The following is a 22,966-nucleotide window of genomic DNA, read 5'->3' on the forward strand; positions in this document are numbered from 1 at the left end:
GACAAACTTCATGCATTTCCAAGAACCCTACGGTTGACCGCAACAAACGGCTTAGCTACGTCTGTCAGGTATGCATTTGAGTCAAATGTATTGTTCAATATTGCGCTATTGCTCTTTATAAATGACATTTGCGTGCCCGATGTTTTAGGAAGGTTAGATATGAATGCTGAAAGCTGTCAAACCTGCTCGCGCCTACTAGGTTAGCTTGATGGCTAATGCTAACTAACTAACGTCAGGTAGTACGGCTCCGAACTTTTCTAACTTCGTCAACATTGACAGTAAGCTCCACAAAATGAGAATTTGAAGTCGAATTTCTCGTAACATGTTAACAACATTTTAATCAAGTTGTTTGTGGTGAATTAAGTTTGCGATACCGTAATAAAATGTTACATTGTAGTTATTTTTCACTTCACTTCCGAAACAAATCACAACGATTGGTTGGATATCTGCGCGGATATCTGGGATATGTAGTTTTATCAGGTGGCGTTTTTCACAAGTAACTGCCCTTCTTGGAAAAATCTACAGTTATAAAGTTGTTTGACTGCTTTATTTAGCTACTGTACTAGCTCTATAGACCATGAACATAAACTCATCACAGCTAGTCAATAGCATTGTGCAAGTACATTTTTACCTGCGATGAATCACATTATTTTACATAATGAACATTTTATGCAACTGTTTATATGCATACAATGTCATCACTATCCATGTTCAGAAGTGCACAGAACAAGGCCACAACTTCACCACGATCACTGATTATCCCAAGAACTACAAGTCCCAGTTTAGACCCTCAAACTTTCCCTTGCGGTAGCGCTGACCTCCCGCGCAGGCGTACAAGGGGTATTGGGATATCAAGTTGGCCAAACAGAGGGTGATAAAATGGTAGGTAAGATCAAAAGGATAAACATAAACTAGTGAACAAACCCATGGTACGAAGTGTATAGCTGGAAATGTTTTGGGAGTCACGCTATGAAGGCTCTCTATAACGGGAAACGGGGTGTCCTCTGGCAGTGTCGCATTGCCAGTGTATCGTTCACTGTTGCAATTTATGAGGGAAATGGAAGGTCAGTTGTTATTGTGAGCGTGGACACCCGCACTTGCAACACTTACCTTTTTCCCTGGTTGGTATGTCGCCTTTGCGTTGGAACAGAGAGGGGCTGTCCGTACGCGCTGGCTTGGGAACTGGGTCGCGGGAGAGGGCGCCCCAATGGCCGCTACCATCGGGCGGGTCCAGAGCGAGAGGATAGGGTCAGGTCTGCAAGACGGGCGGGTCCAGAGCGAGAGGATAGGGTCAGGTCTGCAAGACGGGCGGGTCCAGAGCGAGAGGATAGGGTCAGGTCTGCAAGACGGGCGGGCAGTTGTATATTCACGGTTCTAGCCATCTCGCACTGCACCGACATAGACACTGTTCTGATTAGAAGGGACTCCGTGGTTGTGTACCAACCCCGCCGTTGTTTCCAGGAAAAACGGTTGTTGTTTTTTCACGCTGTGTCTTGCTCACGGTGATGAGTGATGTAATGCCTGCTGCCAGTGTGTGTTATTGATCCCGTTCCGTTATCGGTCCCGACGACCGTTTACATCATTACTGAATGTTAACATCACGATCTGGTCATCTCGACACCGATGTATTTCCCGTTTCTAACGGATTGTCCCTCAGGCTCCCATACATGGCGTATGATTCTATATAGATGTACAATATTTTGGGGAGTGCAGGTTGTGAAGAAAGTCAAGTTTCCAGTCAGAAGGATGTGATGAACAGAACACCGTGCTGTCATGGACTGGCAGGACTCAGACAACCCTCTCTGTCTAAAGATGCTGTTCTGCAGAGAGAAATGGAAGTGTTCTTCAGCAGATAGTTAGACTGTAGTCTCGGTAGTGGGGGATTTATCTGTCCTGTTTCTGCAGAACCTGACCTGATGGCCTCATCAGGTGACCTGAAGAGCAGTCTGTCAGGGGTCAAAGGTCGATGGATAACCTGCCTCTCTTTGTGTATATATATATATATATATATATATATATATATATATATATATATATATATATATATGTATGTGTGTGTGTGTGTGTGCACCTGTCAATATCTCAACTGTGTGTGTCTCCTCTCCTGCAGCATAAGCTGAAGTCGTCTCAAAAGGACAAGGTTCGTCAGTTCATGACCTTTACTCAGTCTGGGGAGAGGACAGCTGTGTACTGCCTGACCCAGAATGACTGGAAACTAGAGGTGGCCACAGACAACTACTTCCAGAACCCTGACCTCTACTATAAAGAATCCATGAAAACCTCTGTGGACCGCAAGAAGCTAGAGCAGCTCTACAACCGCTACAAAGGTAAGAGGGGGTGTAGTGTGTGTACTGGGGAGAGAGATGGTATGGTAGAGGGGGTGTAGTGTGTGTACTGGGGAGAGAGATGGTAGAGGGGGTGTAGTGTGTGTACTGGGGAGAGAGATGGTAGAGGGGGTGTAGTGTGTGTACTGGGGAGAGAGATGGTAGAGGGGGTGTAGTGTGTGTACTGGGGAGAGAGATGGTATGGTAGAGGGGGTGTAGTGTGTGTACTGGGGAGAGGATGGAAGAGGGGGTGTAGTGTGTGTACTGGGGAGAGAGATGGTATGGTAGAGGGGGTGTAGTGTGTGTACTGGGGAGAGAGATGGTATGGTAGAGGGGGTGTAGTGTGTGTACTGGGGAGGGGGTGGAAGAGGGGGTGTAGTGTGTGTACTGGGGAGAGGAATGGAAGAGGGGGTGTAGTGTGTGTACTGGGGAGGGGGTGGAAGAGGGGGTGTAGTGTGTGTACTGGGGAGAGAGATGGTAGAGGGGGTGTAGTGTGTGTACTGGGGAGAGGGGATGGAAGAGGGGGTGTAGTGTGTGTACTGGGGAGAGAGGATGGAAGAGGGGGTGTAGTGTGTGTACTGGGGAGAGGAGAGGGGATGGAAGAGGGGGTGTAGTGTGTGTACTGGGGAGAGAGGATGGAAGAGGGGGTGTAGTGTGTGTACTGGGGAGAGGAGATGGTAGAGGGGGTGTAGTGTGTGTACTGGGGAGAGGGGGTGGAATAGGGGGTGTAGTGTGTGTACTGGGGAGAGAGATGGTAGAGGGGGTGTAGTGTGTGTACTGGGGAGAGAGGATGGAAGAGGGGGTGTAGTGTGTGTACTGGGGAGAGGAGAGGGGATGGAAGAGGGGGTGTAGTGTGTGTACTGGGGAGAGAGATGGTATGGTAGAGGGGTGTAGTGTGTGTACTGGGGAGAGAGATGGTAGAGGGGGTGTAGTGTGTGTACTGGGGAGAGAGATGGTAGAGGGGGTGTAGTGTGTGTACTGGGGAGAGAGATGGTATGGTAGAGGGGGTGTAGTGTGTGTACTGGGGAGAGGATGGAAGAGGGGGTGTAGTGTGTGTACTGGGGAGAGAGATGGTATGGTAGAGGGGGTGTAGTGTGTGTACTGGGGAGAGAGATGGTCTGGTAGAGGGGGTGTAGTGTGTGTACTGGGGAGGGGGTGGAAGAGGGGGTGTAGTGTGTGTACTGGGGAGAGGAATGGAAGAGGGGGTGTAGTGTGTGTACTGGGGAGGGGGTGGAAGAGGGGGTGTAGTGTGTGTACTGGGGAGAGGGGATGGTAGAGGGGGTGTAGTGTGTGTACTGGGGAGAGGGGATGGTAGAGGGGGTGTAGTGTGTGTACTGGGGAGAGAGATGGTAGAGGGGGTGTAGTGTGTGTACTGGGGAGAGAGGATGGAAGAGGGGGTGTAGTGTGTGTACTGGGGAGAGGAGAGGGGATGGAAGAGGGGGTGTAGTGTGTGTACTGGGGAGAGAGGATGGAAGAGGGGGTGTAGTGTGTGTACTGGGGAGAGAGATGGTAGAGGGGGTGTAGTGTGTGTACTGGGGAGAGAGGATGGAAGAGGGGGTGTAGTGTGTGTACTGGGGAGAGAGATGGTAGAGGGGGTGTAGTGTGTGTACTGGGGAGGGGGTGGAAGAGGGGGTGTAGTGTGTGTACTGGGGAGAGGAATGGAAGAGGGGGTGTAGTGTGTGTACTGGGGAGAGGAGAGGGGATGGAAGAGGGGGTGTAGTGTGTGTACTGGGGAGAGAGGATGGAAGAGGGGGTGTAGTGTGTGTACTGGGGAGAGAGGATGGAAGAGGGGGTGTAGTGTGTGTACTGGGGAGAGAGATGGTAGAGGGGGTGTAGTGTGTGTGTACTGGGGAGAGAGGATGGTAGAGGGGGTGTAGTGTGTGTACTGGGGAGAGAGATGGTAGAGGGGGTGTAGTGTGTGTACTGGGGAGAGAGGATGGTAGAGGGGGTGTAGTGTGTGTACTGGGGAGAGAGATGGTAGAGGGGGTGTAGTGTGTGTACTGGGGAGAGAGATGGTAGAGGGGGTGTAGTGTGTGTACTGGGGAGAGAGGATGGAAGAGGGGGTGTAGTGTGTGTACTGGGGAGAGAGGATGGAAGAGGGGGTGTAGTGTGTGTACTGGGGAGAGAGATGGAAGAGGGGGTGTAGTGTATGTACTGGGGAGAGTGATGGTAGAGGGGGTGTAGTGTATGTACTGGGGAGAGTGATGGTAGAGGGGGTGTAGTGTGTGTACTGGGGAGAGATGGTAGAGGGGGTGTAGTGTGTGTACTGGGGAGAGAGGATGGTAGAGGGGGCGTAGTGTGTGTACTGGGGAGAGAGATGGTAGAGGGGGTGTAGTGTGTGTACTGGGGAGAGGGGATGGAAGAGGGGGTGTAGTGTGTGTACTGGGGAGAGGGGATGGAAGAGGGGGTGTAGTGTGTGTACTGGGGAGAGAGGATGGAAGAGGGGGTGTAGTGTGTGTACTGGGGAGAGAGGATGGAAGAGGGGGTGTAGTGTGTGTACTGGGGAGAGAGATGGTAGAGGGGGTGTAGTGTGTGTACTGGGGAGAGAGGATGGTAGAGGGGGTGTAGTGTGTGTACTGGGGAGAGGAGAGGGGAGAGGTGTGTAGTGTGTGTACTGGAGAGAGGAAGAGGGGGAGAGGTGTGTGTACTGGAGAGAGGAAGAGGGGGAGAGGTGTGTGTACTGGAGAGAGGAAGAGGGGGAGAGGTGTGTGTACTGGAGAGAGGAAGAGGGGGAGAGGTGTGTGTACTGGAGAGAGGAAGAGGGGGAGAGGTGTGTGTACTGGAGAGAGGAAGAGGGGGAGAGGTGTGTGTACTGGAGAGAGGAAGAGGGGGAGAGGTGTGTGTACTGGGGAGAGGAAGAGGGGAGAGGTGTGTGTACTGGAGAGAGGAAGAGGGGGAGAGGTGTGTGTACTGGGGAGAGGAAGAGGGGGAGAGATGTGTGTACTGGGGAGAGGAAGAGGGGAGAGGTGTGTGTACTGGGGAGAGGAAGAGGGGAGAGGTGTGTGTACTGGGGAGAGGGAGAGGTGTGTGTACTGGGGAGAGGAAGAGGGGAGAGGTGTGTGTACTGGGGAGAGGTGTGTGTACTGGGAAGAGGGGAGAGGTGTGTGTGTGTACTGGGGAGAGGAAGAGGGGAGAGGTGTGTGTACTGGGGAGAGGTGTGTGTACTGGGGAGAGGTGTGTGTGTGTACTGGAGAGAGGTGTGTGTACTGGAGAGAGGAAGAGGGGGAGAGGTGTGTGTACTGGGGAGGTGTGTGTACTGGGGAGAGGTGTGTGTGTACTGGAGAGAGGTGTGTGTACTGGGGAGAGGTGTGTGTGTGTACTGGGGAGAGGTGTGTGTGTGTGTACTGGGGAGAGGTGTGTGTGTACTGGGGAGAGGTGTGTGTGTGTGTGTGTGTGTGTGTACTGGAGAGAGGTGTGTGTACTGGGGAGAGGTGTGTGTACTGGGGAGAGGTGTGTGTACTGGGGAGAGGTGTGTGTACTGGGGAGAGGTGTGTGTACTGGGGAGAGTGTGTGTGTACTGGGGAGAGGTGTGTGTGTGTGTGTGTACTGGGGAGAGGTGTGTGTGTGTACTGGGGAGAGGTGTGTGTGTGTGTGTGTGTGTGTGTGTGTACTGGAGAGAGGTGTGTGTACTGGGGAGAGGTGTGTGTACTGGGGAGAGGTGTGTGTACTGGGGAGAGGTGTGTGTACTGGGGAGAGGTGTGTGTACTGGGGAGAGGTGTGTGTACTGGGGAGAGGTGTGTGTACTGGGGAGAGGTGTGTGTGTGTGTGTGTACTGGGGAGAGGTGTGTGTGTGTGTGTGTACTGGGGAGAGGTGTGTGTGTGTGTGTGTACTGGGGAGAGGTGTGTGTGTGTGTGTGTGTGTGTGTGTGTACTGGGGAGAGGTGTGTGTGTGTGTGTGTGTGTGTGTGTGTACTGGGGAGAGGTGTGTGTGTGTGTGTGTGTGTGTACTGGGGAGAGGTGTGTGTGTGTACTGGGGAGAGGTGTGTGTGTGTGTGTGTGTGTGTGTACTGGGGAGAGGTGTGTGTACTGGGGAGAGGTGTGTGTGTACTGGGGAGAGGTGTGTGTGTGTACTGGGGAGAGGTGTGTGTGTGTGTGTGTGTGTGTGTACTGGGGAGAGGTGTGTGTGTGTACTGGGGAGAGGTGTGTGTGTACTGGGGAGAGGTGTGTGTGTACTGGGGAGAGGTGTGTGTACTGGAGAGAGGTGTGTGTACTGGGGAGAGGTGTGTGTACTGGGGAGAGGTGTGTGTACTGGAGAGAGGTGTGTGTACTGGAGAGAGGTGTGTGTACTGGAGAGAGGTGTGTGTGTGTACTGGAGAGAGGTGTGTGTGTGTACTGGAGAGAGGTGTGTGTGTGTGTACTGGAGAGAGGTGTGTGTGTGTGTACTGGAGAGAGGTGTGTGTGTGTACTGGGGAGAGAGGTGTGTGTGTGTGTACTGGGGAGAGTTGTGTGTGTGTGTGTGTGTGTGTGTGTGTACTGGGGAGAGGTGTGTGTGTGTGTGTGTACTGGGGAGAGGTGTGTGTGTGTGTGTGTGTACTGGGGAGAGGTGTGTGTGTGTGTACTGGGGAGAGGTGTGTGTACTGGGGAGAGGTGTGTGTACTGGGGAGAGGTGTGTGTGTACTGGGGAGAGGTGTGTGTGTACTGGGGAGAGGTGTGTGTGTGTACTGGAGAGAGGTGTGTGTGTACTGGAGAGAGTTGTGTGTGTGTGTGTGTGTGTACTGGGGAGAGGTGTGTACTGGGGAGAGGTGTGTGTGTGTACTGGGGAGAGGTGTGTGTACTGGGGAGAGGTGTGTGTACTGGGGAGAGGTGTGTGTGTGTACTGGGGAGAGGTGTGTGTGTGTGTACTGGGGAGAGGTGTGTGTGTGTGTGTACTGGGGAGAGGTGTGTACTGGGGAGAGGTGTGTGTGTGTGTGTACTGGGGAGAGGTGTGTGTGTACTGGGGAGAGGTGTGTGTGTGTGTACTGGGGAGAGGTGTGTGTGTGTACTGGGGAGAGGTGTGTGTGTGTGTGTACTGGGGAGAGGTGTGTGTGTACTGGGGAGAGGTGTGTGTGTGTACTGGGGAGAGTGTGTGTGTACTGGGGAGAGGTGTGTGTGTACTGGGGAGAGGTGTGTGTACTGGGGAGAGGTGTGTGTACTGGGGAGAGGTGTGTGTACTGGGGAGAGGGAGAGTGTTAGGATTAGGTGTGTACTGTGCTCTGTGGGTGTAAATGAAGAACAGAGTTTGTGTGTAATGTAGCAGTGTAATGTTGTGGTGGTGTTCCTCTCCAGACCCCCAGGAGGACAATAAGATGTGTAATGTAGCAGTGTAATGTATCTGTGGTGTTCCTCTCCAGACCCCCAGGAGGACAATAAGATGTGTAATGTAGCAGTGTAATGTATCTGTGTTGTGGTGTTCCTCTCCAGACCCCCAGGAGGACAATAAGATGTGTAATGTAGCAGTGTAATGTATCTGTGTTGTGGTGGTGCTCCTCTCCAGACCCCCAGGATGACAATAAGATGTGTAATGTAGCAGTGTAATGTATCTGTGGTGTTCCTCTCCAGACCCCCAGGAGGACAATAAGATGTGTAATGTAGCAGTGTAATGTATCTGTGGTGTTCCTCTCCAGACCCCCAGGATGACAATAAGATGTGTAATGTAGCAGTGTAATGTATCTGTGTTGTTGTGTTGTCCCTCTCCAGACCCCCAGGAGGACAATAAGATGTGTAATGTAGCAGTGTAATGTATCTGTGTTGTGGTGGTGCTCCTCTCCAGACCCCCAGGATGACAATAAGATGTGTAATGTAGCAGTGTAATGTATCTGTGTTGTGGTGCTCCTCTCCAGACCCCCAGGAGGACAATAAGATGTGTAATGTAGTAGTGTAATGTATCTGTGTTGTTCCTCTCCAGACCCCCAGGAGGACAATAAGATGTGTAATGTAGCAGTGTAATGTATCTGTGTTGTGGTGTTGTTCCTCTCCAGACCCCCAGGAGGACAATAAGATGTGTAATGTAGCAGTGTAATGTATCTGTGTTGTGGTGTTGTTCCTCTCCAGACCCCCAGGAGGACAATAAGATGTGTAATGTAGCAGTGTAATGTATCTGTGTTGTTCCTCTCCAGACCCCCAGGATGACAATAAGATGTGTAATGTAGCAGTGTAATGTATCTGTGTTGTGGTGGTGTTCCTCTCCAGACCCCCAGGAGGACAATAAGATGTGTAATGTAGCAGTGTAATGTATCTGTGTTGTGGTGTTCCTCTCCAGACCCCCAGGATGACAATAAGATGTGTAATGTAGCAGTGTAATGTATCTGTGTTGTGGTGTTCCTCTCCAGACCCCCAGGATGACAATAAGATGTGTAATGTAGCAGTGTAATGTATCTGTTGTGTTCCTCTCCAGACCCCCAGGAGGACAATAAGATGTGTAATGTAGCAGTGTAATGTATCTGTGTTGTGGTGTTGTTCCTCTCCAGACCCCCAGGATGACAATAAGATCGGTATCGATGGGATCCAGCTGTTCTGTGATGACCTCACCCTGGACCCGGCCAGTAGGAGTGTTCTGGTGGTGGCCTGGAAGTTCCGTGCTGCCACACAGTGTGAGTTCAGCAGGAAGGAGTTCCTCGACGGCATGGCCGAGCTGGGGTGAGCTAGCTTTCTGTGATGTCATCTTTCTGCGCCACGCACTTGTGTTCACTCTTCAGTAGGAAACATTTTTCTAAATGTTTTGAAATGTAAAATGAAAGCAGGTGTTGTTATTGGACAACTAAACGTTTTGAAACGGAGGTCGGGCAGGTATTAGCTGGACTCCAATAAGAAGGTGTGTGTGTGTGTGTGTGTGTGTGTGTGTGTGCGCTCCGTAGCTGTGACAGTCCAGAGAAGCTGAAGGCTCTGCTCCCCAGACTAGAACAGGAAGTCAAAGACACGGCCAAGTTTAAAGACTTCTATCAGTTCACCTTCAACTTCGCCAAGAACCCTGGACAGAAGGGACTAGGTAAGCCTTCACATGTCTTTCTGGGAAAATGCTCTGACAGTGGAGAGGTTTTGGTAAATACTGTGTCCAGACAGAGAGGTTTAGTCAAACCCTGGTTGGTCCAGTACTGTGTTTGAGGAGAAGGTTTTCCTCACCCCGGTGTAGTTTTCCTCACCCCGGTGTAGTTTTCCCTAACCCCGGTGTAGTTTCCCTAACCCCGGTGTAGTTTTCCCTAACCCCGTAGTAGTTTCCCTAAACCCGGTGTAGTTTCCCTAACCCCGGTGTAGTTTCCCTAACCCCGGTGTAGTTTCCCTAACCCCGGTGTAGTTTCCCTAACCCCGGTGTAGTTTCCCTAACCCCGGTGTAGTTTTCCCTAACCCCGGTGTAGTTTTCCTAACCCCGGTGTAGTTTTCCTAACCCCGGTGTAGTTTTCCTAACCCCGGTGTAGTTTTCCCTAACCCCGGTGTAGTGTTCCCTAACCCCGGTGTAGTTTTTCCTAACCCCGGTGTAGTTTCCCTAACCCCGGTGTAGTTTTCCTAACCCCGGTGTAGTTTTCCCTAACCCCGGTGTAGTTTTCCTAACCCCGGTGTAGTTTCCCTAACCCCGGTGTAGTTTCCCTAACCCCGGTGTAGTTTCCCTAACCCCGGTGTAGTTTCCCTAACCCCGGTGTAGTTTTCCCTAACCCCGGTGTAGTTTTCCTAACCCCGGTGTAGTTTTCCCTAACCCCGGTGTAGTTTTCCCTAACCCCGGTGTAGTTTTCCTAACCCCGGTGTAGTTTTCCTAACCCCGGTGTAGTTTCCCTAACCCCGGTGTAGTTTTCCCTAACCCCGGTGTAGTTTTCCCTAACCCCGGTGTAGTTTTCCTCACCCCGGTGTAGTTTTCCTAACCCCGGTGTAGTTTCCCTAACCCCGGTGTAGTTTCCCTAACCCCGGTGTAGTTTCCCTAACCCCGGTGTAGTTTCCCTAACCCCGGTGTAGTTTTCTTCACCCCGGTGTAGTTTTCTTCACCCCGGTGTAGTTTTCCCTAACCCCGGTGTAGTTTTCCCTAACCCCGGTGTAGTTTTCCCTAACCCCGGTGTAGTTTTCCCTAACCCCGGTGTAGTTTTCCCTAACCCCGGTGTAGTTTTCCCTAACCCGGTGTAGTAGTTTTCCCTAACGGTGTAGTTTTCCCGAAACCCCGTGTAGTTTTCCCTAACCCCGGTGTAGTTTTCCCTAACCCCGGTGTAGTTTTCCCTAACCCCGGTGTAGTTTTCCTAACCCCGGTGTAGTTTTCCCTAACCCCGGTGTAGTTTTCCCTAACCCCGGTGTAGTTTTCCCTAACCCCGGTGTAGTTTTCCCTAACCCCGGTGTAGTTTCCCTAACCCCGGTGTAGTTTTCCTAACCCCGGTGTAGTTTTCCTAACCCCGGTGTAGTTTTCCCTAACCCCGGTGTAGTTTTCCCTAACCCCGGTGTAGTTTTCCTAACCCCGGTGTAGTTTTCCTAACCCCGGTGTAGTTTTCCCTAACCCCGGTGTAGTTTTCCCCGTCCCCGGTGTAGTTTTCCTAACCCCGGTGTAGTTTCCCTAACCCCGGTGTAGTTTCCCTAACCCGGTGTAGTTTCCCTAACCCCGGTGTAGTTTCCCTAACCCCGGTGTAGTTTTCCTAACCCCGGTGTAGTTCTCCCTAACCCCGGTGTAGTTCTCCCTAACCCCGGTGTAGTTTTTCCTAACCCCGGTGTAGTTTTCCCTAACCCCGGTGTAGTTTTCCCTAACCCCGGTGTAGTTTTCCCTAACCCCGGTGTAGTTTTCCTAACCCCGGTGTAGTTTTCCTAACCCCGGTGTAGTTTTCCTAACCCCGGTGTAGTTTTCCCTAACCCCGGTGTAGTTTTCCCTAACCCCGGTGTAGTTTTCCTAACCCCGGTGTAGTTTCCCTAACCCCGGTGTAGTTTTCCTAACCCCGGTGTAGTTTTCCCTAACCCCGGTGTAGTTTCCCTAACCCCGGTGTAGTTTTCCCTAACCCCGGTGTAGTTTTCCCTAACCCCGGTGTAGTTTTCCCTAACCCCGGTGTAGTTTTCCCTAACCCCGGTGTAGTTTTCCCTAACCCCGGTGTAGTTTTCCTAACCCCGGTGTAGTTTTCCTAACCCCGGTGTAGTTTTCCCTAACCCCGGTGTAGTTTTCCTCACCCCGGTGTAGTTTTCCTCAGCCCGGTTTAGTTTTCCTAACCCCGGTGTAGTTTCCCTAACCCCGGTGTAGTTTTCCCTAACCCCGGTGTAGTTTTCCCTAACCCCGGTGTAGTTTTCCCCAACCCCGGTGTAGTTTTCCCGAACCCCCCCCCCCCGGTGTAGTTTTCCCTAACCCAGGTGTAGTTTTCCTAACCCCGGTGTAGTTTTCCCTAACCCCGGTGTAGTTTTCCCTAACCCCGGTGTAGTTTTCCCTAACCCCGGTGTAGTTTTCCCTAACCCCGGTGTAGTTTTCCTAACCCCGGTGTAGTTTTCCCTAACCCCGGTGTAGTTTTCCCTAACCCCGGTGTAGTTTCCCCTAACCCCGGTGTAGTTTTCCCTAACCCCGGTGTAGTTTTCCCTAACCCCGGTGTAGTTTTCCTAACCCCGGTGTAGTTTTCCCTAACCCCGGTGTAGTTTTCCCCGTCCCCGGTGTAGTTTTCCTCACCCCGGTGTAGTTTCCCTAACCCCGGTGTAGTTTCCCTAACCCCGGTGTAGTTTTCCTAACCCCGGTGTAGTTTCCCTAACCCCGGTGTAGTTTCCCTAACCCCGGTGTAGTTTCCCTAACCCCGGTGTAGTTTCCCTAACCCCGGTGTAGTTTTTCCTAACCCCGGTGTAGTTTTCCCTAACACCGGTGTAGTTTTCCCTAACCCCGGTGTAGTTTTCCCTAACCCCGGTGTAGTTTTCCCTAACCCCGGTGTAGTTTTCCCTAACCCCGGTGTAGTTTTCCTCACCCCGGTGTAGTTTTCCTCACCCCGGTGTAGTTTTCCCTAACCCCGGTGTAGTTTTCCCCTAACCCCGGTGTAGTTTCCCTAACCCCGGTGTAGTTTCCCTAACCCCGGTGTAGTTTTCCCAAACCCCCCCCCCCCCCGGTGTAGTTTTCCCTAACCCAGGTGTAGTTTTCCTAACCCCGGTGTAGTTTTCCCTAACCCCGGTGTAGTTTTCCCTAACCCCGGTGTAGTTTCCCTAACCCCGGTGTAGTTTCCCTAACCCCGGTGTAGTTTCCCTAACCCCGGTGTAGTTTTCCTAACCCCGGTGTAGTTTCCCTAACCCCGGTGTAGTTTCCCTAACCCCGGTGTAGTTTCCCTAACCCCGGTGTAGTTTTTCCTAACCCCGGTGTAGTTTTCCCTAACCCCGGTGTAGTTTCCCTAACCCCGGTGTAGTTTTCCTAACCCCGGTGTAGTTTTCCCTAACCCCGGTGTAGTTTTCCCTAACCCCGGTGTAGTTTTCCCTAACCCCGGTGTAGTTTTCCCTAACCCCGGTGTAGTTTTCCCTAACCCCGGTGTAGTTTTCCCTCACCCCGGTGTAGTTTTCCTCACCCCGGTGTAGTTTTCCCTAACCCCGGTGTAGTTTCCCTAACCCCGGTGTAGTTTTCCCTAACCCCGTAGTAGTTTCCCTAAACCCGGTGTAGTTTTCCCTAACCCCGGTGTAGTTTTCCCTAACCCCGGTGTAGTTTCCCTAACCCCGGTGTAGTTTCCCTAACCCCGGTGTAGTTTCCCTAACCCCGGTGTAGTTTCCCTAACCCCGGTGTAGTTTTCCCTAACCCCGGTGTAGTTTCCCTAACCCCGGTGTAGTTTCCCTAACCCCGGTGTAGTTTCCCTAACCCCGGTGTAGTTTTCCTAACCCCGGTGTAGTTTCCTAACCCCGGTGTAGTTTCCCTAACCCGGTGTAGTTTCCCTAACCCCGGTGTAGTTTTCCTAACCCCGGTGTAGTTTTCCTAACCCCGGTGTAGTTTTCCCTAACCCCGGTGTAGTTTTCCTAACCCCGGTGTAGTTTTCCCTAACCCCGGTGTAGTTTTCCCTAACCCCGTTGTAGTTTTCCCTAACCCCGTTGTAGTTTTCCCTAACCCCGTTGTAGTTTTCCCTAACCCCGTTGTAGTTTTCCCTAACCCCGTTGTAGTTTTCCCTAACCCCGGTGTAGTTTTCCCTAACCCCGGTGTAGTTTTCCCTAACCCCGGTGTAGTTTTCCGTAACCCCGGTGTAGTTTCCCTAACCCCGGTGTAGTTTCCCTAACCCCGGTGTAGTTTCCCTAACCCCGGTGTAGTTTTCCTAACCCCGGTGTAGTTTTCCCTAACCCCGGTGTAGTTTTCCCTAACCCCGGTGTAGTTTTCCCCGTCCCCGGTGTAGTTTTCCTCACCCCGGTGTAGTTTTCCTCACCCCGGTGTAGTTTCCCTAACCCCGGTGTAGTTTCCCTAACCCCGGTGTAGTTTCCCTAACCCCGGTGTAGTTCTCCCTAACCCCGGTGTAGTTTTTCCTAACCCCGGTGTAGTTTTCCCTAACCCCGGTGTAGTTTTCCTAACCCCGGTGTAGTTTTCCCTAACCCCGGTGTAGTTTTCCCTAACCCCGGTGTAGTTTTCCCTAACCCCGGTGTAGTTTTCCTCACCCCGGTGTAGTTTTCCCTAACCCCGGTGTAGTTTTCCCTAACCCCGGTGTGTTTTCCCTAACCCCGGTGTAGTTTTCCCTAACCCCGGTGTAGTTTCCCTAACCCCGGTGTAGTTTTCCTAACCCCGGTGTTGAATTCCTCCTGGGGAACATTGGTAGATAACTATGGTGGTTTGGCATCAGCGGTGTGATGTAGTTGTCTCAGTCAGAACCAGCCAGGCAGCAAACAGGAAGAACGGCTTTTAGATGGAAAACAATGAATTCTCCTATCAGGTAAGTAAAGAGCTTCCCCTTCACAACACTGTCTCTAGTTTGACTACTGCTGCTCTATGACCATGCTGAGGAGAGGGGTCTGATAGGTAGTCTACTGTTACTGTGTAATAACAGCTTTACACATAGATCACCTATCAAGCTACACAGAGACCAGGGTGGGTCCCAAATAGAGCTCCATTCCCTGTATAGTCACTACTTCTGACCAGAGCCCTATGGGCCCACTAGTGCACTATTTAGGGAACTGGGTACCATTTGAGATGCTACCCAGGGGATTCCCTGGATGGGACAACTTTGTTCTGGTTGTTGATTCTGCTGGTCTGTATTGTTATGACGACCCAGCTAAGTTCCTGGAACAACAGTAGGCCCCATTGTCAAAACTCATCTGACTGTAATGTCACTAGGGCTGTAACTCTCTGTCAGACACTGTAATGTCACTAGGACTGTAACTCTCTGTCACACTGTAATGTCACTAGGACTGTAACTCTCTGTCACACTGTAATGTCACTAGGACTGTAACTCTCTGTCACACTGTAATGTCACTAGGACTGTAACTCTCTGTCAGACACTGTAATGTCACTAGGACTGTAACTCTCTGTCAGACACTGTAATGTCACTAGGACTGTAACTCTGTCACACTGTAATGTCACTAGGACTGTGATGATACCAGGCTAAAATGAAAGCAGGAAGCAGACAAGTCTCTGGTCCTTTAATAACCTGCTGTGTGTTAGACATAGTGTTCTATAGCTGTGTAATAAATACATGAGACTGGATGACAACATAAAGTTTGATTAATAACCTGCTGTGTGTTAGACATAGTGTTCTATAGCTGGGTAATAAATACATGAGACTGAATGACAACATAAAGTTTGATTCCAACATTAGGACTGTTTTCCTAAACAAGTTAAATCCACTTCGTGTTTGGTTTTCTTTCGACGACACTAACGACTATGGTGATACTGGTCCAGCCCTAAATGCCAGTCGCTCTCTCTCTTTATCTCTGTCGCTCTCTCTCTCTTTATCTCTGTCTCTCTCTCTCTATCTCTGTCGCTCTCTCTTTATCTCTGTCGCTCTCTCTTTATCTCTGTCGCTCTCTCTCTCTTTATCTCAGTCGCTCTCTCTCTCTTTCTCAGTCGCTCTCTCTCTCTTTCTCAGTCGCTCTCTCTCTCTCTCTTTCTCAGTCGCTCTCTCTCTTTCTCAGTCGCTCTCTCTCTTTCTCAGTCGCTCTCTCTCTTTCTCAGTCGCTCTCTCTCTTTCTCAGTCGCTCTCTCTCTTTATCTCTGTCGCTCTCTCTCTCTTTATCTCAGTCGCTCTCTCTCTTTATCTCAGTCGCTCTCTCTTTATCTCAGTCGCTCTCTCTCTCTCTCTTTATCTCTGTCGCTCTCAGTCACACACTAACTCCAAGGTCAGCAGTTATGTTATCAAACTATTCCGACTCCATAGAAACAACAGAAAAACATAACACCCTCCTGAGTGGCGCAGCTTTCCAAGGCACTGCTGAGGCGTCACTACAGATCCTGGTTCGATCCCAGGCTGTGTCGCAGCCGACTGCAACCGGGAGACCCATGGGGCGGCGCACAATTGGCCCAGCGTCGTCCGGGTTAGGGGAGGGTTTGGCCAGCAGGGATGTTCTTGTCCCATTGTGCACTAGCGACTCCTGTGGCGGGCCGAGCGCAATGCACTCTGACACGGTTGCCAGGTGTACGGTGTTTCCTCTGACACATTGGTGCGGCTGGCTTCCGGGTTAAGTAGCATTGCGTCAAGAAGCAGCTTGGTTGGGTTGTGTTTCAGAGGACTCACGGCTCTCAACCTTCACCTCTCCTGAGTCTGTACAGGAGTTGCAGCGATGAGACAAGACTGTAACTACCAATTGGATAGCACGAAATTGGGGAGAAAAAAAGGATAAAAATAGATAAAGAAAAAGATAATATTTGCATGTCCTGTGTGTTTGAATGAATGTTGTTGTTGTCGCCAACTTGCCCAATGATTAAAAAATAACTCATTTTAACCCCCATTTCTCCCCAATTTCATGGTGTCCAATTGGTAGTTACAGTCTTGTCTCATCGCTGCAACTCCCGTACGGACTTGGGAGAGGCGAAGGTTGAGAGCCGTGCGTCCTCCGAAACACAACCCAACCAAGCCTCACTGCTTATTGAAACAATCCCCACTTAACCCGGAAGCCAGCCGCACCAATGTGTCGGAGGAAACACCGTACACCTGGTGACCGTGTCAGCGTGCACTGCGCCCGGCCCACCACAGGAGTCGCTAGAGCGCGATGGAACAAGGATACCCTGCCGGCCAAACCCTCCCCTAACCCGGATGACGCTGGGCCAATTGTGCACCGCCCCACGGGTCTCCCAGTCGCGGCCGGCTACAACACAGCCTGGACTCGAACCCAGAACCTCTAGCCTGAGACCACTGCACCACTCTGATGATGATGTTTAACCTCCCTGTCACCCCTCTACTCTCTGTATCAGACCTGTAGTCTACTGATGGTGTTACTAACCCCTCTTCTCTCTGTATCAGACCTGGAGATGACTGTAGTCTACTGATGGTGTTACTAACCCCTCTACTCTCTGTATCAGACCTGGAGATGACTGTAGTCTACTGATGGTGTTACTAACCCCTCTACTCTCTGTATCAGACCTGGAGATGACTGTAGTCTACTGATGGTGTTACTAACCCCTCTACTCTCTGTATCAGACCTGTAGTCTGTAGTCTACTGATGGTGTTACTAACCCCTCTACTCTCTGTATCAGACCTGGAGATGGCTGTAGTCTACTGATGGTGTTACTAACCCCTCTACTCTCTGTATCAGACCTGGAGATGACTGTAGTCTACTGATGGTGTTACTAACCCTTCTACTCTCTGTATCAGACCTGGAGATGACTGTAGTCTACTGATGGTGTTACTAACCCCTCTACTCTCTGTATCAGGCCTGGAGATGACTGTAGTCTACTGATGGTGTTACTAACCCCTCTACTCTCTGTATCAGACCTGTAGTCTACTGATGGTGTTACTAACCCCTCTACTCTCTGTATCAGACCTGGAGATGACTGTAGTCTACTGATGGTGTTACTAACCCCTCTACTCTCTGTATCAGACCTGGAGATGACTGTAGTCTACTGATGGTGTTACTAACCCCTCTACTCTCTGTATCAGACCTGGAGATGACTGTAGTCTACTGATGGTGTTACTAACCCCTCTACTCTCTGTATCAGACCTGTAGTCTGTAGTCTACTGATGGTGTTACTAACCCCTCTACTCTCTGTATCAGACCTGGAGATGACTGTAGTCTACTGATGGTGTTACTAACCCCTCTTCTCTCTGTATCAGACCTGGAGATGACTGTAGTCTACTGATGGTGTTACTAACCCCTCTACTCTCTGTATCAGACCTGGAGATGACTGTAGTCTACTGATGGTGTTACTAACCCCTCTACTCTCTGTATCAGACCTGGAGATGACTGTAGTCTACTGATGGTGTTACTAACCCCTCTTCTCTCTGTATCAGACCTGTAGTCTGTAGTCTACTGATGGTGTTACTAACCCCTCTACTCTCTGTATCAGACCTGGAGATGACTGTAGTCTACTGATGGTGTTACTAACCCCTCTACTCTCTGTATCAGACCTGGAGATCACTGTAGTCTACTGATGGTGTTACTAACCCCTCTACTCTCTGTATCAGACCTGTAGTCTGTAGTCTACTGATGGTGTTACTAACCCCTCTACTCTCTGTATCAGACCTGGAGATGACTGTAGTCTACTGATGGTGTTACTAACCCCTCTACTCTCTGTATCAGACCTGGAGATCACTGTAGTCTACTGATGGTGTTACTAACCCCTCTACTCTCTGTATCAGACCTGTAGTCTGTAGTCTACTGATGGTGTTACTAACCCCTCTACTCTCTGTATCAGACCTGGAGATGACTGTAGTCTACTGATGGTGTTACTAACCCCTCTACTCTCTGTATCAGATCTGGAGATGACTGTAGTCTACTGATGGTGTTACTAACCCCTCTACTCTCTGTATCAGACCTGTAGTCTGTAGTCTACTGATGGTGTTACTAACCCCTCTACTCTCTGTATCAGACCTGGAGATGACTGTAGTCTACTGATGGTGTTACTAACCCCTCTACTCTCTGTATCAGACCTGGAGATGACTGTAGTCTACTGATGGTGTTACTAACCCCTCTACTCTCTGTATCAGATCTGGAGATGGCTGTAGCCTACTGGAACCTGGTTCTAACAGGTCGATTCAAGTTCCTGGACCTCTGGAACAGGTTTCTATTGGTGAGTGGAGTGGATGCCAGTCTGTATTAATGGCTGTTCCCTAAATAATATACTACTCTGGACAGAGTCTAGGTGTTTCCTCCATGTATCCATAGTCTCTGGTGATGTCATCTATCTGTGTGATTAATGCAGGAGCATCATAATCTCTGATGTCATCTATCAGTGTGATTAATGCAGGAGCATCATAATCTCTGATGTCATCTATCTGTGTGATTAATGCAGGAGCATCATAATCTCTGATGTCATCTATCAGTGTGATTAATGCAGGAGCATCATAATCTCTGATGTCATCTATCAGTGTGATTTAATGCAGGAGCATCATAATCTCTGATGTCATCTATCTGTGTGATCAATGCAGGAGCATCATAATCTCTGATGTCATCTATCTGTGTGATTAATGCAGGAGCATCATAATCTCTGATGTCATCTATCTGTGTGATTAATGCAGGAGCATCATAATCTCTGATGTCATCTATCTGTGTGATTAATGCAGGAGCATCATAATCTCTGATGTCATCTATCTGTGTGATTAATGCAGGAGCATCATAATCTCTGATGTCATCTATCTGTGTGATTAATGCAGGAGCATCATAAGCGATCGATCCCCAAAGATACGTGGAACCTGCTACTGGACTTTGGCAACATGATCGCAGACGACATGTCCAACTACGACGAGGAAGGTGAGATATAACCACCTATTAAGGATGGGTCCCAAATGGCACCTTTTCCTGTGCTCTACTTTTGACCAGGCACCATAGTGCACTAGATATGGATTAGGGTGTCATTTGAAACGCAACCAAATATTTCTGTAGGACCAATAAAACATACACCCTGCCCACCCTGACCTCAGATCCAGGATTCCTCTACCCCCATATCCATAACCACTAGGCGTATAACTAAGATCTGACCTGGAGTCAGCAGTTAGGGATTGGGACTTCTACCATACAGTGCAATCACTATCAAAACATTTCTGCCAATCACTAACTATGCAGCTAATCATGTGACCCTTTTCTGCCCACTCAGGAGCTTGGCCTGTCCTCATAGACGACTTTGTGGAATTTGCCCGGCCAATCGTGACAGGGGGCAAGCGTAAAACCATATAGGTCATACCCAGTTCCCAGCAGGGGCTGAGGATTTTATACACACCAGCCAAAAAGAGACTTCTACAAGACTGTCCAAGTTTGTGAGACTGAGCTGCCAATCAGGGGCTGGGGAGCGACATGACAGCCAATCGGAGAGAAGGAAAACAACAACAGGAAGAGGAAGTTATCTTTTTCTTTGTTTTGGGACTGAGTCACTCCGGGAGGCGGGCTGTCAGCAGGGGGTGGGATCGTCGCGGAGCTATGAGCTCTGCTCCCATTGGCTGGCTGGATCAAACTGATCGGCCAGCGACTACAGTACCATACACCAGCCACCATCAGATCAGTGGGTGTGTCTATAGATTCTAGAACTGGTGCTCTGGTCCCACCCCCCCACCCGGCCCCGCCCCCTCATTACTAAAGAACAACCAGGGAGAGCAAACAGAACGGCAGAGAGGGACGGCCGGTTTGCTCTCTGCAGACCGACAGAAGGGTGTGATATTTGATCCAGTGGAGGCTGCTGAGGGGAGGACGGCTCATAATAATGTCTGGAACGGAGCGAATGGAATGGAAACCATTCCACTGATTCAGATCCAGTCATTACCGCGAGCCCGTCCTCCCCTATTAAGGTGCCACCAACCTCCTGTGGTCTGATCCCACAGTAGTAAGACATGTCCTCTCTGCCGGCCCATGATGGATGAACTAGGAGCTTGGAGGTTCTGCATGTGTTTCTGGTTGAGCGTTAAGCGGCTGCGTGGACGGAAGAACAACAACAACTTTTTTATTATTATCATTGAGTTTCTTCTCATCGAATCAGAGGTCAGGGATGTGGTCGTCATCCAACCCAACGCCAGTGTAATGTTCTGCTTCCATTTCAATCTAACGTGTAAAAGTTGGGTCAGTTTTGTTGTTAATATGTGAGGTTCAGGGTCTGTATCCACAAAGCGTTTGAGAGTAGGAGTGCTGATCTGGGATCAGTTTAGCCTTTTAGATAATGAATACCAGAGAGGACCAGATCCTAGTGCTGATCTGGGATCAGTTTAGCTGTTTAGATAATAATGAATACCAGAGAGGACCAGATCCTAGTGCTGATCTGGGATCAGTTTAGCCGTTTAGATAATAATGAATACCAGAGAGGACCAGATCCTAGTGCTGATCTGGGATCAGTTTAGCCGTTTAGATAATAATGAGTGAGATCACATGAACAGAGAGGACCTGATCCTAGATCAGCACTACTACTCTGAGACGCTTTAGGAATACAGGCCCAGTTCAGATCCACTTTGGTATTCAGATGGAACCGGACCGACCAACAGAGCAGCATGCTTTAAAGCTCAACACCAGCAGAAATACTATTGCTACAGTTGGAACATACTGGAACCATAGGATTCATGTATAGATGTACCATTTTAGAATAATGAATACAATATAAAGAAGACACGACATTTATAATCATGAGAGAGAGGAAGAAGTATTTGAAATGTGTACGAGGTCCTCAGATTTCTAGGCCGCGTCCCAAACTGTACCCTATTCCCTATATAGTACTGGTGAAAAGTAGTGCACTATATAGGGAACAGGTTTGTCCATTTGGGATGCGCCATGTCTCCAAGCTTTCTGTTTGATCTGAGTTAGTTTGTTTGGGGTGTAACTGTTCACATCACCAGAGACCAGACTGTTGGTCTGTCACTTATTTTATTTTCACAAGCAACGCACAGGAAGTTGAATCTATGAATCATATTCAGTCTACAACACTGAATATAGTTCATAGTTGAATCTATGAATCGTATTCAGTCTACAACACTGTATATAGTTCATAGTTGAATCTATGAATCATATTCAGTCTACAACACTGTATATAGTTGAATCTATGAATCATATTCAGTCTACAACACTGTATATAGTTGAATCTATGAATCATATTCAGTCTACAACACTGTATATAGTTCATAGTTGAATCTATGAATCATATTCAGTCTACAACACTGTATATAGTTCATAGTTGAATCTATGAATCATATTCAGTCTACAACACTGTATATAGTTCATAGTTGAATCTATGAATCGTATTCAGTCTACAGCAGCAGTTTAAATCAAATCTCATGTTATTGGTCACATACACGTGTTTAGCAGATGTTATTGCAGGTGTAGTGAAATGCTTGTCAACATGCCCCAGTTCTGTTTTTAAACCGTTTCAGTTGTTAGTGTTGTTTTGGTTAGTCGTCATGGGTTACTGCTAGCCAGCCCAGTGAAGTGAATGGTATAGTACTTTCATCAGACCAGACTGAGACACGTCTACTAGCTACTACACACACACACACACACACACACACACACACACACAGAACATCTCAGTAACAGACATGATTCCTCTAACACAGCAGGTAATAGGAGTTCTCCTTCATTCTCAGGAAATGTTCCTGAGATTTTGGGCTGCACCTCGTCTGTCTCCCAAATGGCACCTTAACTTTGCACTATGTAGGGAATAGGGTGCTATTTGGGAGGTATGTCTAAGTTACACTTGTAATGCCACATTGCACTCACATCTGGGGGAAGTAATAAAAACATTCTGTTCAGTGTTGATGTGTAACTACAGGAGAAGACTGAGACTATGGAAGAGAGAGAGACGTCCGTTTCTCCTCTGAACTTCCTACACAACGAACACGGTACGGTACACTACGGTACGGTACACTACGGTACGGTACACTACGGTACACTACGGTACGGTACGGTACACTACGGTACTCTACGGTACGGTACTCTACGGTACACAACGAACACGGTACGGTACGGTGCAGTACACTACGGTACGGTACACTACGGTACACTACGGTACGGTGCAGTACACTACGGTACACTACGGTACGGTACACTACGGTACGGTACACTACGGTACGGTGCAGTACACTACGGTACGGTACACTACGGTACGGTACATTACGGTGCGGTATACTACGGTACGGTACACTACGGTACGGTGCAGTACACTACGGTACGGTACACTACGGTACGGTACACTACGGTACACTACGGTACGGTGCAGTACACTACGGTACACTACGGTACGGTACACTACGGTACGGTACACTACGGTACGGTGCAGTACACTACGGTACGGTACACTACGGTACGGTACATTACGGTGCGGTATACTACGGTACGGTACACTACGGTACGGTACACTACGGTGCGGTGCAGTACGGTACGGTGAGGTACGGTACTCTACGGTACGGTACACTACGGTACGGTACTCTACGGTACGGTGAGGTACGGTACTCTACGGTACGGTACGGTGAGGTACGGTGCGGTGAGGTACGGTACTCTACGGTACGGTACTCTACGGCACGGTGAGGTACGGTACTCTACGGTACGGTGAGGTACACTATGGTGAGGTACGGTACGGTGAGGTACACTATGGTGAGGTACGGTACTCTACGGCACGGTGAGGTACGGTACGGTGAGGTACACTATGGTGAGGTACGGTATGG

General features: G+C 49.7%; 1 protein-coding gene across 4 annotated transcripts; it reads left to right on the forward strand.

Annotated features, from left to right (window-relative positions):
• The first annotated feature begins 49 nt into the window (after nt 1-49).
• On the forward strand, nt 50-22,057 carry LOC115179546 (DCN1-like protein 2). 4 transcript variants are annotated; one of them, XM_029741171.1, is made up of 7 exons: nt 50-68; nt 2,111-2,327; nt 8,771-8,939; nt 9,158-9,288; nt 18,323-18,405; nt 18,989-19,085; nt 19,429-19,641. In XM_029741171.1, exons 2-7 carry the CDS (start codon nt 2,153-2,155, stop codon nt 19,506-19,508), a joined length of 735 nt encoding a protein of 244 aa, XP_029597031.1. In that variant the 5' UTR covers nt 50-68; nt 2,111-2,152; the 3' UTR covers nt 19,509-19,641. The 4 variants fall into 4 exon arrangements, with proteins under 4 accessions (XP_029597031.1, XP_029597030.1, XP_029597032.1 ...); XM_029741170.1 differs by lacking the exon at nt 50-68 and adding an exon at nt 793-882 and having other exon boundaries at nt 19,429-22,057; XM_029741172.1 differs by lacking the exon at nt 50-68 and adding an exon at nt 809-886 and having other exon boundaries at nt 19,429-22,057.
• The last annotated feature ends 909 nt before the right edge of the window (nt 22,058-22,966 follow it).

Source organism: Salmo trutta, chromosome 39 (genome assembly GCF_901001165.1).
Source record: "Salmo trutta chromosome 39, fSalTru1.1, whole genome shotgun sequence".
NCBI lineage: Eukaryota > Metazoa > Chordata > Actinopteri > Salmoniformes > Salmonidae > Salmo > Salmo trutta.